At 33.9% G+C, this 16,202-nt stretch overlaps 2 protein-coding genes across 2 annotated transcripts; both read right to left on the bottom strand.

Moving 5' to 3' along the window:
- Positions 1–297: 297 nt before the first annotated feature.
- LOC137827608 (P-loop containing nucleoside triphosphate hydrolases superfamily protein) lies at positions 298–10,228 on the bottom strand. The gene is made up of 7 exons (XM_068633814.2): positions 9,387–10,228; positions 8,370–8,678; positions 6,990–7,273; positions 4,342–5,373; positions 3,354–3,522; positions 2,267–2,424; positions 298–753 (listed from the first exon to the last, which is right to left on the bottom strand). Exons 1-7 carry the CDS (start codon positions 10,018–10,020, stop codon positions 511–513), a joined length of 2,829 nt encoding a protein of 942 aa, XP_068489915.2. The 5' UTR covers positions 10,021–10,228; the 3' UTR covers positions 298–510.
- A 3,559-nt stretch (positions 10,229–13,787) lies between these two features.
- LOC137827607 (HXXXD-type acyl-transferase family protein) lies at positions 13,788–15,799 on the bottom strand. The gene is made up of 2 exons (XM_068633813.2): positions 15,277–15,799; positions 13,788–14,769 (listed from the first exon to the last, which is right to left on the bottom strand). The coding sequence occupies exons 1-2, from the start codon at positions 15,712–15,714 to the stop codon at positions 13,831–13,833; spliced, it is 1,377 nt and encodes a 458-aa protein (XP_068489914.2). The 5' UTR covers positions 15,715–15,799; the 3' UTR covers positions 13,788–13,830.
- Between the last annotated feature and the right edge of the window lie 403 nt (positions 15,800–16,202).

Here is a 16,202-nt window from a genome sequence, read left to right as displayed (position 1 = left end):
CTACATAAATATATAGATACCAAATTAAAAATGTATTAAAAAAGACTAAAGGTGATAGACCAGATCGACAACAATTTATTATATAGAACTAATTTAGTTAGTTTTAATATATAATGGCCAAATTTAGAATTTAAAAAGTGAAGATCATCCTAGATTGTATGTTTAAACCAAACAACCATAGTAATATACATTAATTTAATTAGTAACTTTATATAATTGGTTTCATCATAAGCATGTTTATTTGTGTTCGTTAGAGTCGATTTAATCCTGTACACACGTTGAGAAGTAAAAGATCACAATATAAAAATGAGTTTCTTAAATTACACCTGATATGAAAAACCAGGTCTGTCTGTAATGTGAAATCAATTTCAATGAGGTTTTGTTCCCAATTTTCATGCATGTGCGGTATAATGCTACACAATGTTGAATTTATGAATTGCTATACAACTATACAAGTTTTGAAGACATGAAAGAAAGAAAGAAAAAAACTATTCATACTACTGTTGCACACTAATTAATGGAAGGTAATATTGGATTCATCCCAAGTCCGTATCCTCCAAAACTACCTGGTTCTGCATGCTTCACCCTACCAAAGTGTCTAATATGACGAAGAAGTCTTGCTAAGAAGGTATTGTGGCATATAGTGGAGCTGTCGCAGACCAAAGCTAAATGTTTGCGTGCTCTTGTGATGGCAACATTGATTCTTCTGCTATCCCCGAGGAATCCAACAGCTCCCAATGTGTTTGATCGAACCTATTTTATTATTATTAAAGGGGGAACACAAGTACTACTATGTCAGTTCATGTGAATTCAGAATCTCTTACATGGATCACGTATCTCAGGATTTGAAGGTTCAATAATCAAATTGGTAGTAGTAATTAATCGTGTATCTCACCAAACATTAACTTTACATAAACATCCCATATGCAGAAGTTAATTATGAACAAGTAAAATGAGATAGTAGAGACAGTATCCATGTTTAAGGAATGAGTTTACATAAAGTCTTCAGAAGATGGTGGTTAATGACATAGAATAGAGGTGTCTATTGACCAAGTGATTAAATGTTTAATCCTTGTTATCACTATTCTTTATGATAAAAGTATAAATAAAAATAAAAAATTCTACTGGGTCTATGTTCATGTTTCAAACCCAACAACCTCTTGCATAAGGAAGGAAGCACGAGAGAAATAAAAACCATTCTTTTAATGTGGTGACTAAAATAAAATAAGATGACTAAACTTCAGTTATTGGAAAGAGGTTATATGATGACATCTTCAATTGGAATAGGATGTAAGGGACTTCGTTTAACTGGCTTCCTCTTACTCTAAATGTTTTATTGTGATCATATTTTAACTTTTCTCATGTTTATTGATACTTTCCACACATTTATTTTTGGGGAGACTGCACTCACCTCATCTTAAAGTCTTCTTAAATCACAACCCCTCTAATTTATATAGGACAAAACTTATACCCACTGCTATAGGTACTATAGGTGTTCTCCAATTAAGTTTCACCTTTATAATATGCTTTTTATCAACTGCATTACATATTACCAAAGTAAAACTCTGAATATGATTGAAGAATAGCACCAACAGTTATTACAGTACTGTATGTAAGTTTTTTCCTTTAGATAGGCATTTACTCTGTAATGTGTTTTTAATAAAGTGACACAAATACTCCTTTAATACTCCATTTTTTTCCAACTGTCGGATTGTGTGTATTTTCGAGTTCAAGATTAATTAATTTTTCTAAATTATATCCTTACTATCTAACTTTTAATTAATTTACATACTTATCATAAGAGTAGAAATGAAAAACAACTAAAATGCATTATTGTATAGTATAAATGAAAAGGGTAAATTAGGAACTTTATAACTATTTTATGAAAAAAATCTCTTGTACTTCTTTGTATGTGCTCAAAAAACTTAAATGATACTTAAAACGAAACAAAACAAATGTAGTATTCGTTAGGTTAGGTTCCTAGCAAGAGGAGTCAATACCAAACCTAGGAGACATGGATCCAATGAGTCTTGAGCAACCCATATATAAGATACATTGACACTACCTTCAACCTAAAACCTACCTTGAAGGCATTAGGTTTGTGAGTATTATACTATAGAGATGATTAGGAAAGATATAATTGTCATTTAAGAAGACGTTAAAGTGCAATTTTACTTTTACTTTTTCATTAAGTAATAACTTTTTTTTATTTGTTAGCCAGAAAATTGTTGAAATAATGGATCTAAATTTTGAATTTGGATCGTACCATCGATAAAATTACTGCATCAGCTTCCCGACCTTGAAAACTGTCAATGGTTGCAACCTCTGTACCTGCAGCTTCTGGAAATTCATCAAGCCTGTCCCTCAGAAGTTGTACTTGAGCAACATAGGGGGATTGCACTGCAATAGCAGCTGGGCTAACACCTGCATTTCCGGTTCAAATTAACAAGGAACTTACGTCAGCAAAAACAAATGACAAATAAGTTGAATGAAAAGATTTCGAAAAAGTGAAGAAAACTTATTTTGCTAAAATATTGTTAGAATGGGTGGTTAGTAGTTGTACTGAAAAACTGCTATATATGTTGTACCTATGAGCTGTTTACTTGTTAGCATTAATTACCTAGATTTTACTAATGTCATTTTCTTCTATAAATAACAAAGATCAGCAGTAGATAATCTCTTAAGTTCTTTTTATCATATTTTCAATCTTAAGTTGGTATCATAGTGGGTCGATCACACCATCAGCCGCCACCGGCCACCATCAGTCGTTGCCGACCACTGTCAGCCATCTTTTTGTCACTTGAACAACTCTGCATCTTCTTCACAGGGTTCATTGGACTGCCTTACCACTACACCATAGTGCATTGCGAAGTAGGATGACATAAATCAATATGCAGTAATATCATTTTTTTCTTGGATTAAATATAATATGCTTTAAATATTAATGAGGGTTGGAAGTAGTAGAGAGACGCTGACACTATTTTTTCTACTCTTTCCATATATTTTTTATTATTGTGTGAAAACCTAAATTTTGACCTCCACTACTTGTCAAGACGGTTAATTATCTATCTGTAAGAGTAGATTTTGGCCTATGAAGAGAACAGACTCATGCGCCAAGGTATGGACAAAAACACCTTTGGGACAGACTACATTGGTTTAATGTTAAGGGTCCATTCACGGTAGTAGTTGGGGCTAGGGGTAGTGACCAAAGTACCATTTATTGCCCGCCTGTCATCTTTCATTCTTAGACATTTTGTTTTGTTCTTGCAATTTCTTGTTAATCGTTCACAAGCGAAAATGTTTTGTTATAAGCTATTGCAAAATTGAAATCTTTTAAAGTCAAATGTCATTACCAGCGTAAATTAAGGAAAAGACATGCTGCAAAACTATCTCAGCTTCTCCTTCATTATAAAGTGAGCCTGTTCCAGCTGGGTCTAGATGCTCTTCGCAACCAACTGACAGACTTCCATATGGCATTCTAGTATCTAACAATAGTAGTGGGCATTGTGTTATCCAGGAAGGCTGCAACAACAGTAAAGTCAAACTTTCCATTCATGTAATAAGCAAAATATCGAAAAAGTAAAACAGTCCATAAAATTGCAACAAATAAGCAGCTAATCTTTCATATGCTACATTCATACACTAATTCTTGATGAATCTCTATCATGAAAAGTTGTCTTTTTTTTTACATTTGTAGCATTATATTTTGTCTATCGAGGTCATCTTCAATACAAGGGTCACATCACAAGGTCTTATTTTAACTTATGTGGGTTCCACAACGTCACATCATATTTAAGACCTTACAAGTTTGCTCCAATGCAAGGGTATGGTACACTTTTATAATTTTTTATTTACACTTTAATACAAGTACAACCTTTGCAAAGAGAAAAACAATGTTTTCTTTAAGACCCTTTTATGCCACCTTAGCATGCTCCAATGAGAGTTTCTATAAGACCTAGGTTTTAAATTCAAGACCTTGACTATGACCCTTGCATTGGACCTAGGTATCTGGTAGTTAAACAGTGTAATGTAAGGCATTTAGGAGAGTCCATGGTCTCTAATTTCTCTGGAGCTTTGTCATCCTGTATTTTCCTTTATTAGGCTATACTACACTGAACCAAACTTGGAGCTTGCTATTCAACAGAAATTCTTTGGTTCCTTTTTCTACGTGCCAGGGTAACAATATCAAAGAAAAACCAAACACCGTCAAGAGATATTGTTTTTGTAGAATGTTCAAACCACTTGAAAGATTTTAAGTAGCACCTGTAGAAATTAAAGACCAGCAAAATAAAATAGCAACAGGAAAACGGTTTGAGAGACTATTATTGATGGGCATAATACCTTAACAAAAGGAGAGTCTACAAGAAGATGAGAAAATACAGTCTCAGAGGACTTCAACAATCCTCCGTACATCTCCTTTGAAGCCCAACTAGAAATAGCATCATTCATACGGTATTGCGTAGTTAACCTAGTGGTGAGAATCCCTTCATGCAAAGTTGCAGCTCTTTCCAATAGAGATATTCTTAGACCACCTTCCAAGGCCTTTCTAGATAATATGACAGGAGCAAGTTGGCATTGATCACCAGCAAGAATACACCGCTTTCCTTGCAATATAGGAATCCAGCAAGAGGGTTCAATTGCCTGCCCAGCTTCATCTATGACTACCAGGTCAAAAGTATCTAGCCTTCGAATTAAAGGGTCAGCTGCTCCAGTATTAGTGGCAAGCACAACCTGAGCACTAGATAGAACTTCATTTACTGTTTGCTTTTCCTTTTTCTTCAGTGACCTTCCCAGCTGCTTAAGAAGTTGGCGTATGCCCGCAGCTAGTGAATCATCCCTTAAACAATGTCTTAGATCTTTTCTTAGATCTGACTTCTTCCTCTCATACTCTTCTCGAAAACTTGCAAGCTTAGCATTTACAATTTCTTCTAAAGATTTTGATCCCACTGTTTTTGATATGCGAGCTGGATTTCCAACCCGCACAACATTTAATCTGACATTTGATAGCTTTTCAACCATGTTATCTACAGCTGCATTAGTAGGTGCTGTAACAAGAACCCGTTCACCTTGCTGAACAGCACATGCTATAAGATGCTTGAGCAAACCAGTCTTGCCTGTACCAGGAGGGCCTTGGACAACCAATACAGGCCTTTTTTTATTCAAACCCAGTGCAATTGCTCTCCGTTGAGTATCGTCAAAACCTTCACTTCCTAAAATTGCATCAGATTTTTCTTCTGCCCAGTCAGCGAAATGATTCTTCTCTAGCCATGCAACATCTTCTCCGTCTCCAAACAGAGTAGCAACAACAGAAATTGAAGGATTCTTCTTACGCAAACCATTCTTCTGAAGCAGCATTAGAGCTTCACAGTTGCGCTGGCAAAGTCATAAGCTTGTAAATTATGTGTATTTACATATAAATTAAGTGAACTAAGCAGTAAAATTTTAATGAAATTAAAAAAAAACATAAAAGTTAAATTATATTAATCTGTACAAAGTTGAGATCACCAGAATGCAAATTTCTTTTTGGCAGGAAAAGTAGGTGCTGGGTAGTTAACACTTTTTAAAATACCACAATGCCTGACCTTTCCATAGCAAGTGTCAGAGTGTTGTAAAACCACAATACATGTTTTACCCCACGACTCAAAATGGAAATTAAATTGATTACTACATATTCACTTTATCAACATATAATAGTTAAGTTATTCACTTTCATAGACCACAAGAGATCTGAAGAGATAAGTTCATGAAGGACAACAAATACTACTTTTCAACCTGGAAGACAAAGGATATAAAGCAAAAGTAAAAAATAAGGTGCTGATCTATGCTTTATTAAAAGACTAGGGTAATGCGAGAGCGAAACAAATAAAAAGAAATAAGACAGCAACTGCAGGCAACAAACTATCCACTATAAAATATTGATCAAATTATAGGACTTTAGGTGTTGAGGGAAGACAAGGAGAGAAAAGAAATAGAATATTCTGAAATCGATATTGATTTTATATGGCATGATGTCACACAACATTTAACACTGACCCTTATCTCAATTAATACTAGACTCATAATCTGGATTAAATGAGGGAATAAATGAAGAAAATATAAGCAAATATGAAAACCAATCTCGAGATAATCTAAGATATTTCAAATTACTCCAAGACATCAAAAAGATATTTTGCATGCACTCTTTCTAACCTAAACCCTTAACATAAGTAGATCATAGGATTTCTTAAATACAAGAAGACGTATGTGTTTTTTTCATAACCCTGGGGAAGACCTACATAGTATAAATAGGAAAATTAGAATCAACTATTGTCCACAGCCAGCCAAGCAGACAAGAGAGCAAAGTCATTATGATAAAAGTGCTCAGAGGTGATATAGTCTTTCTATATTGTCAACTGTCAACATGTAACAACAACTTTCTAGCAGTAAAGAATTTGTGTTTAATAAAATTTAGAAGAGGATTATGAAAAGGAAGATGCATATTGACAGTTTATATAGTAAATATGTTCATAATTATTGAAAGTGTTCACCTTCCTAATCAAAATTGCTGAATTAACTAATTAATAGGTGACCATTTTTTTTCTTCTTCTCTTTAGATACCATTGATTTTATTTTACTGTGCTTGACTAAACACAAACAGTAGACACCCATTACACCCTGATTTGGATCACTACTCAAAACTTCTTCATTTCAACTTTCACAAAATTCATGGCACCCTTTTGCAATTCTTTTCACAAATGTTTCTTAGAGCCACAAAATTTTTGGCTAATGCATGATAAAAAATGCTAGCAACATGCTCTTTTAAAAACAAACTAATATTGGATAAAATTGATTGGAAAACAAATATTTCTGGGTTCCACTTCCTATTTAATGAGTCCGTCTCATCTTGTGATTTTGTAATTTTCAATAAATTTTAACTAACAATAGAAAATGTGTCAGAAAGATGATCTTGTTAAAACTCATCCAAGAAATCACAAAATAGATTCCAATACCTCATAGGTCAGTGTATCAGCCAGTCCTTGAATACGGTCAATGCGCACATTCTTCCCAAATAGTTTAGAGAATGTAGAATCACCATGGCGTGACTCTAAAGCAATTGTAATACTATAGCCATCATCTCCAAAACTGTTTACAAATCCTTGTATGCAAGAAGTTGTAATTGCACCCCTGCTGTCATACGTTCTTACACAAACCATGTCTCCAGGTGAAAGAGCAGTAGGTGGTAACCGGTGGTTCCCTTCAACCTTGAATAATACCAAATGCATTCCCCCCAGTCCTGTTTGCAAAATGAAATTAGACTGGATTTAGGTACAAGTTACAAGACTGCATTGATATAAGTAGCACCAATGCATGCATTCCATCAGTTAAGACAAAATGCTTATGCATCATATAGGTGTTTAAATATAGCTTATTGATTTGCTTAGGATTTTTTACTTAGAGAGTATAGACATCCAAGTGATCCAAAAGACCACATGTAATTATGATTTACATTCTAAACCTAGATGAGTCAAGGTTCATCTAGGTCTGAATCTATGATTGGGACTTGAGAAATATGGGGTACCTAGGTCCCAAATCGAGAATGAGATAAAGTATTTAAGTGTTTGGTTCTATCTCCTTAATAGATAGCTTTTGAGGTTGAGGTTCCCAAAAGTATGGGTGTTTGTTTATCATTCTACCTTCCATGTACATACACTTTCTAACCTAAGCTCAGTAATATATATACTTTCACCCAATATTAGATACAGTAAATCAAGCGTGTTCAAGCGGTTTTAGTAAAGATGTCAACATTTTGCATTGGGCAACCTGGTTTGCTGACGGGCATGATCACATAATGATTGGTGAAGAATGTCAATATAATCTATAAATGTTTTAAAGAACTAAGACAAATATTGACAAGCATGATCACTTTGCAAAGAACAATTGGAAAACCGAATTGAGTCTTGATTTCATGATAAAAACATTTGAAAGAGAGAAACAACTTAGACTGATTTTCCATTAAAAACAACTGAGTACAGTAAGCATAAACATCAATAAAATTGACACATATCTGACTCCAGAGTAGATGCAGTACAGCTAGGACCCCTATCCTCAAATGAACAAATGAAAATGGAGGTATATCTCAATAACTGGATTGATTGGAAAACAGACTGCAAGTATGTTTCACCAGATGTTTTAGATAGTCCAGGTCTAAAATATTAATAAATTTCCTGTAATTTACTATATCATATCATAGAACTCATTAGCATGTGAACAATTCAACTTCTTATATAGCACACCAACACATAAAGGAAAGACTAAATTTTAGAAGGAAGGTCAATACAAGATCATAATTTGTCCGAATAAGTGAAAAGAAAAGAGAAAAAGGAGAAGACCTGTAGAGGTACTGATGGCATTTAAATTACAAATGGTATCGCAGAGTTCTTGTTCAGGCTGGCTATGACTAACCAAGAAATCAATAGGTTTTGAAGAATCAGAAGCATCATCTGGTTTAGGAACGGCATCTAATTCCTCCTGAGTAAACTCCAATTCAGCATCCCTTTCCACACGGAGTAGTTCTGACATGTGATTGGTGAATTCATCAATCCTGTGCTGTATTGCTTTGACCTTTTCCAAGTCCATTCCTAAAACGCCTTGGACACTCTTGGGTAGTGCTATCTTTCTCACAACTGCCCTATGCTGAGCTGTAAATGAACCATTAAACAGTAAGACCCTATCTTTTGAGTTAAAAGAAACTGATAGAAAACCCCATCTCATTGAACACGGATCAAAGATATGAGATACACACAAAGACACCACAATCACAAATAGAAACAACACAGATTCATCTTAACACATTTGTTTTGTAATCATGTTATTGGTATAGAATATTCACAAACTTTACCGATGACTCATCTCTGTCGGGAAACTTGACTGGCCATCTTTAGTAGGATTTCCCTCCTAATCACGTTTTTTTCTGTCAACAAGACTCGAACCTGAAACTTTGTCTATATGGGGACTGTACTTATATTTGTTATCTCATGTAAGATTACAAGTTTTCTCGACAAAAAAACCATCTCCGTTACACGAGCCCCTCTCACTCATAGAGTAACGCACTCTTCAGGTTGAAGGTTTTTCTCATCCCAAGAAACTCTGTTTACAGTGTAGTGAATGACTTCGGGAGACCAAACAATAAGTAATTGTTTCTCAAAAATCTAGAAGCCAGCCCCTTCATAAATTGTAGCAACGGTTGCAACCTTTCACTTGTCAACATATTACATCTCGAATTCACATTAGAAATTTGAATTGATTTTCTCAACACAATTGGGTGAGGCAGTGGGAGCACCGAATACATAATATAGTAAATTAATTTTGATTACAAAGTGTATGGGTGGAGAGAAATGAAGAGAAACCTGAATTGGCGAGCTGCTTAAGAAGTTTCCAGGACTTGGTGTCCCGCCAGTCCTGAATGGAGTTGTCGTTCTGCAGGTCTTGGAGAACAGCACGAAGCTCCCTCTGAAAATGGTCGAACAGAGTGGGGTAGTGCGTGCAGGCCTTCAAGCAAACACCTTCAAGGCCAATGGGCATAGGAACAGCATTGAGATAAGGCTGTGCCTGCATAATAAAAGTGAGACCCGGTCCCATGAGCTCCCACAACTCCATCTCTCCCAGAATCTCCGCCGCAGCTAAATCAGACGCCATGGCCCTCATGCTGTCGCGAATCCATCTCATGACACACTTCCCGAGATCCTTCTTACCAATTGGGTCTCCGTTGTGATGGACAGAAGCAGCCTCCTCCACCACCAACTGAGTATGGGAACTTCTTCTTCTCCTTCTTCGGGATTTGGAGTTGGTGGAAACATTGGGTTGGGTGGTGTTAGTAGCGTTTGGAATAAGGCAGTAGCGTCGAAAGGAGGAACGGAGGTGGGTGGAGGCATTGAAAAAAGGGAAGAGGTGAGTTGAAGTTGAAGTTGCAGTTGCAGCATGCCCCAATTTGGGTGTGGGTGGGACTCTGGCATAGAAGAAGCAAGTGAGAGCTGTTTCCATTACTGCAATTCACAGAAGCATGGTATTACTAAACAATGATTTTTGTTGGAGAAGCGCCAAGAATAAGAAGATGCCATGGCGGAGAATTTGAACCGCGAACTGCATTTGAGGCGTGGAAGGAAAGTGGCTTCGTTTTATTTCTTTTTCTCTTTTTTTCTCTTCAACATCCCACCTTCTCCTCTCATTGGCTCCTACGATTTTATGCCTCACGTGGCACCCTTTAACCCTTCTTCTTCTTTTTATTTTCATAATAATAAATTATTCATCTCTATTTAATATTCGTAAAGGACATTATTTCAAACATTTTTTTATATAATTTCTATTTTTTATTTTTATCATTTATATATAATTATATTTAATATTAAAATTAAATAAACAATATCATTATTCACACACATTTATACTATCATCATTATGAATTTACAATTCATTTTAATAAAAAAACGCATAAATTTTATCAAACATAACTAACATAATATATAGTAAATTTATTGATTATTCAATTTAGTTTTATTTTAATTAAATATAAATTTTAATCAAATTAAAATATTTTTTATTTTATTATTTAATCTATTAAAAAGTGAAAAAATAATAAACATTAACAAAATATTTTAAAAAATATAAAAATTAAATATTTATATTTACTTTTAATTAGACAATTTAAAAATTCTAAATAATTTTTTTAAATAAGATTATATAATATTTTAATACTATTTTTGATAAAATTACAAAACTAAATTAGTAAATAATAAGATAACATAGAAGAAGGGTATTGATATATTGATTTTATCTGTAAAGTAATTTATTATGTGATTAGGAATAAAAAAAACTCACATATTACAACATAATAAAAATTAAAAATTTATAACTATTAATAAAAGATGAAAACTATACTATCAATTTATTCATAATCATTATTTTTCTTTTCAATTGTTTTCTCTTTTTTTCTTATTAATTTTATTATATATATTTTTTTTAATATATCAATTTTTCACAAAATGAATATGTTGTTACAAAATTTTACATTAATTAATTATCATCAAAATAACACACCACCAATCTTATCAATTTTCTTACAATCTTTATTTATCTTTACAACAGTTTTTTATTCCAAAATATATCTTTATTAAATTATTTTGATTATACGATTGTGAAAATAAGTATTTAATTTAATTTTTTACATCTTATAACTATATATATATATATATTAATTATAATTTATTATATTTTTAAGATGTATTCAAAAGTTAATTTTAGTGTTTATAGTTTATTTTTTACTTTTAAATTATAATAAGACTAAAATAAAAATAAAAATATTATGTTTATTATAGCAGTAAATGTACACTATCTTATTTAAAAAAAATTCTTTCCTCTTTAAATCCCACTGTAAAATCATATAATAACCATAAATACATTTTTTTTCAAAAGTTTTGTTTATTTAAGAACAAACATATTTTCCCTAAAATCATAAATTTATGAAAAGTTAAAATATTTCGAAAATCAAAACTTAAAAGAAGAAAATATAGAGGAAGATCAAAATAGAGAAATGGTGATGACAGAAAACCAAAAAATAAAAACGAAAGTAACTTTTCTTTAAAATATGAGAAAATGATAATATAGTTTAATTAATGTTTTGTATGATTTTATTTAAATTCATAAAATTGTTATCGAAAAGCGTCTTATGAGAACTTTCATAATGTACATTTGCCTCTTGTTAAGTGCTTCTTATCCCTTTAATCATATTTTTCAACTACAATTTCAGAAGACAAATTAGTGTTTCACAAATTGAAATGTACCTAAAGAGAAGTGAGAATGAAAGTACGATTTTACATGAAAGAGGAAAGGAAAGAGAAAAGAAAATAAGGTAAAAAAAGGATGTGGGAAGTAGGGTAAAAAAAGGATGTGGGAAGTAGAGTTATATTATGTGTACTGGAGAATCATAAAATCTGTTTCTTAAATTTTTTAAATTGCTACAATAGTGGAGAGTAATTAGGAAATAACAAAAATAATTATTTCAAAATTCAAACAAAAGAGTAAGGGTAACAATAATGAAATATATTTTTTGGCTGAGGGAGTTAAAGTAAATATCCATCAACCATGTTTCAATTCAAAGTTTTACTTTACTCATTCTTTTCAAATGAACACAACAAATATCTTTTTTATTTAATAAAAAAGAAAATAAGTTTAAAACAGAAAAGTAACTTACAAATATCTTCGGTCTCCTACTATCCACAACTAGCAACAAAACAAACATTAACAAATATCTTTAATTTTTTATTTAATAGAGAAGAATATCTTTAAAATAAAAAAGATGTAACTAATCTCTCCACTCCCGTTAAATGATAACAAATAAAATAAAATTTTAAAATTAAAAAACTGTTTTATTAATTTCTGAAATTATAAAATGTCCAAATAACTAAAATAAAATATTAAATAAAGATAAAATAAAAAAAAAATTTAATGGAGAATATAGGTATAAATTTTTTTATTTCTAAACTTAATATTCTTCTTCCTTATGCGCTAATGGATAATTTCGATAATTTGTAAAGTATGGAAGTGCAATAAGAAATTTCCTTTCCTCGCACCTCCTATTACTCTCAAATTAAGAAAATAATATTTTTATAACTTCATGGTTTTTGAAATATTTATCATTGTAAAACAAAATTTTCAGAACAGATTAAAATATATTCCAAAATTTTTGTTTTGAAAAACACAAGATTCCTTCATACGAGGTATCCTTATGGAACACTAGAATCTGAACTATATTCACATCCTAAATTCCAAAAATGATCTATCTGCAGGAAATCTAACCATTAAAATCATGACAAACAAGTACAAATAAACATGGGGTCCAACCAATCACATGTCCAAGCTAAGAGAGAAAAAAAAAGTTAATTTCAAAATATATATAATTACCTATGTTGTGGTTGTAGCATGGATGTTGAGTTTGATTTTATTTGTGTTGTTTATTGTGTGATAGGTACTGTTATTGACCTATTGATTAGGCATGGAGGGTTGGTCTAATGTAGTAAGTGGTTGTGTTTTGTAGGGTGTTATTTGTGTAATTTTACGTTTTGCTTATATAGTACTAATCTAATTCTCATTAACTTTAGTTTATTATTACAAGTTAAATGAGTTTAGGAAACAGTCTGTTTTATAAATCTAAAAGGAAGTCAATAATGTTTTATATAAACTACATGGATCAAATATAAGAGAAAAAGATTTAAATAGCTATTTAAATAGTATGCTAAAGACTGAGTCATTGAATAATCTTGTAGCATTAGTGAACACAGTATTTATAAATTAACAACATCAAATTCCAATAGATAAGCAATGGGGCACATTTTTGTATTTACATAACAAAATTCCAAAATAGTGGAAGTTTGAGTGTGGAAGGAAGAAAGCTGACGTGAATATGGTTTCAGTCTTCCCTTATACTCATTTGCTCTTACCTCTTATATATCATGTCTACTTCTTCAATTAATTAGCTACCAAATCTATAGAACAAAGTTAGCTCCAATAATTTTATCTACAATCTGTGTTTTAGTTCCAAGGGATCTATTTAAGCACTTCAATGGTAGATTTAATATAGTAGATTGGGGTGCACTTTCTAAGAACTCATGTCTCACTTTCATATTTTTTTTTTCTTCTTATAAAATAACTTCCTAGCAGGATAAGAAGTTTGATTAACGTAGACGTCTTTTCAACTCTTACATCACTTTGTATAGATAGAATACAGAAGATAGAAGAGAAGGGTGCAAAAGATGAAAAAGAAAAGAGTAGTAGTAGTTATTGATTGATGATATGAGACTACAAGGAAGAAAGAAGGAGGCGGTTGGAGTTAGAGGAAATAGTTGGTTGGAGGTGGTTGTTGAGGACAGAGTGGAGTTCCTTCTCAAACCTAAGCATGGCCTCGGAGGGTAAGCAAACGGGCATAACCAACCCTTCATCTCCCTTATCATTTCTGAATGGTATATAAAAGCTTGCCACACCAGGTATGGCTCCAACACCTCCCTTCGCGGGTCCTCCGTACACAGCTTTACCCCACCCGAAATCAACCTCTTCGAACCCCGCACGTCTCACATCGGACACCAGATACGACCGAACCACCGTGAAGTGAGGCCGTCCTCGAGTAACCATCAGATCTGCCAACGACTGCATGTACTCCTCGCTCACTTCCGCCTTCGCCTTCCTCACCAAATCCAAAGCATACCCCAACGGATTCTCGCATAACTTCCCCGCAGTCGTAACCGCCACGGAAAACGCAAAAACGTTTCCGTAGTAACCTTCTGGAAGAGGAGGGTTGAACTTGGACCGCGCGTTCACGATGCAGATAATGCGGACCTCCTCGTCGCTGTCGGGTTGCAGGGCCAGGGTGCGGCACCGCCAGAGGCACGCGGTCAGGACATCGAAGCTGGAGCACTGGTTCTGGTGAGGGGCGAGGAGGCGCCGGATGGCCGAGAGTTCGCTGCGGCCGAAGAAGAAGGAGCGGTGGGCCATGTCGTCCAAGGGGATGATCGTGCCTTTCGTGTCGGGAACGACGTCGTACTCGCGGTGGCTGCATGTCACTCGCGGTGGGTCCCGCGCTTTCAGAAGCTCTCTGCGCCACACCGGTGGGACCGTGGGCTCCTGCCTCCCGCGCGCTATCTCTCCCACCGCCTTCATGAACTGGACCAGACCCGCTGCGTCGCTCATGGTGTGGTTCAGACGGAGTGCGAATATGAAACCCCCGCACTTCAGGCGCGTTACCTGCACGCACCCGTTCCACTTTCTCAATTCACGTGTTTTCACCATGCAAAATCTTATCATCATATTTTTCAAATTTTAACCTTTTATCTCTTTTTAACCTTCTCGATGAATCTCTGACTTGGTGCTTAATTTTTTTAAACAATAATTCTTTCATAACTAACTTTTGTATTTTTCCTTACTTTCACTTATAACTTTTTTTTTAGATGAAAGTATATCCTTACAAAGAATTACACTCACTTAATAACGAATTTTAATAATATAATAATATACATTAAAATTGTTAAATAAAAAATAAAATAAATATAACTAAAATATTATTATTTTGAGTTTTGACGTAAATATTTGTTTCTTTTTAGTGGTGTGAAACTAATCATCATTCATTATTTTGATATTGTCTTGTGTCTTTTTCTTGATTGATAATAGATAGCAGTGAAGTATTCTAAAGTGATGTGGAAGTTTTTCCTTTATGGCGATGAAGATGGTTGAAGTGTGAAAGAATGAATATACCTGAATGAGAAGGAGGGGAGTGTGAAGAACTCCTTGGGAGGAAGGAAGATCGTAAAGAAGATTCTCCCAGCAGGGGAAAGGAGGTTGAAGAGAGTGACCAAAGTGATCGAGAGTGACATCTGCATCAGCTTCAATGAACAAAACACCTTCCCCTGTGCAGTCCACCATGAGTTTCCGACCGGGTCCTTCCCTGAGCCTACCTGCAAAGGGATAGTAAAAGACAAGCGTTTTGGCCAAAGCTTCTCTGATAACAGCAACAGGGTCTCTCCCTGCCTGCGATGGATCATAGCGATAGAACTGTATCACTGGAATCTGAAACCTTAACCCATCTTGGTCATCTATGTCTGAGAGTAGCTTAACTTCGCGAGGAGTGGCCTTGGCCGGAGCTACCAGCTCTGCCTCCCGCCTCTGCACTGTAAACACGAGAGATGTGTCCATTGTGAGTAATTAAGATAAAGAGAATGAAGAATGTGGAGGAGAGACAACCCACATCACTTCTATATATAATGGAATGAAGGCCCCACATCCCCACTTACTGCTTTAGTCACAATCCACACTTCTTTCTCACATTACCCCTACCAGATTATTTGCATGGTAATTTTTAAAACTAACCCCATATTAATCGAATAAACAGAGCGAAATAATAAAAAGGAAAAACACATTAGAAAATTGATTGTTAATGAAGTTCAGCGCCTAATTTTCAGAAAATTGATTATTAATGAAGTTTAGCGCTTAATTTTCAGAAAATTGATTGTTAATGGATTTTGAAAATTGATTGTTAATGGATTTCAGCGCCTAATTTTCAAACAATGAACCTACCGACGTGGAAGTTGAAATTAAACCAAAATCAATATATATATATATATATATATATGATATGTTGAGACCCTCACATTCTCATAAATTAATTTTTTATTTTATTTTAT

This window comes from Phaseolus vulgaris, chromosome 7 (genome assembly GCF_051622355.1).
Source record: "Phaseolus vulgaris cultivar YP4 chromosome 7, ASM5162235v1, whole genome shotgun sequence".
Taxonomy (NCBI): Eukaryota; Viridiplantae; Streptophyta; class Magnoliopsida; order Fabales; family Fabaceae; genus Phaseolus; species Phaseolus vulgaris.
The sequence above is the reverse complement of the archived record's forward strand: the minus strand, read 5'-3'. Positions and strand labels throughout refer to the sequence as shown.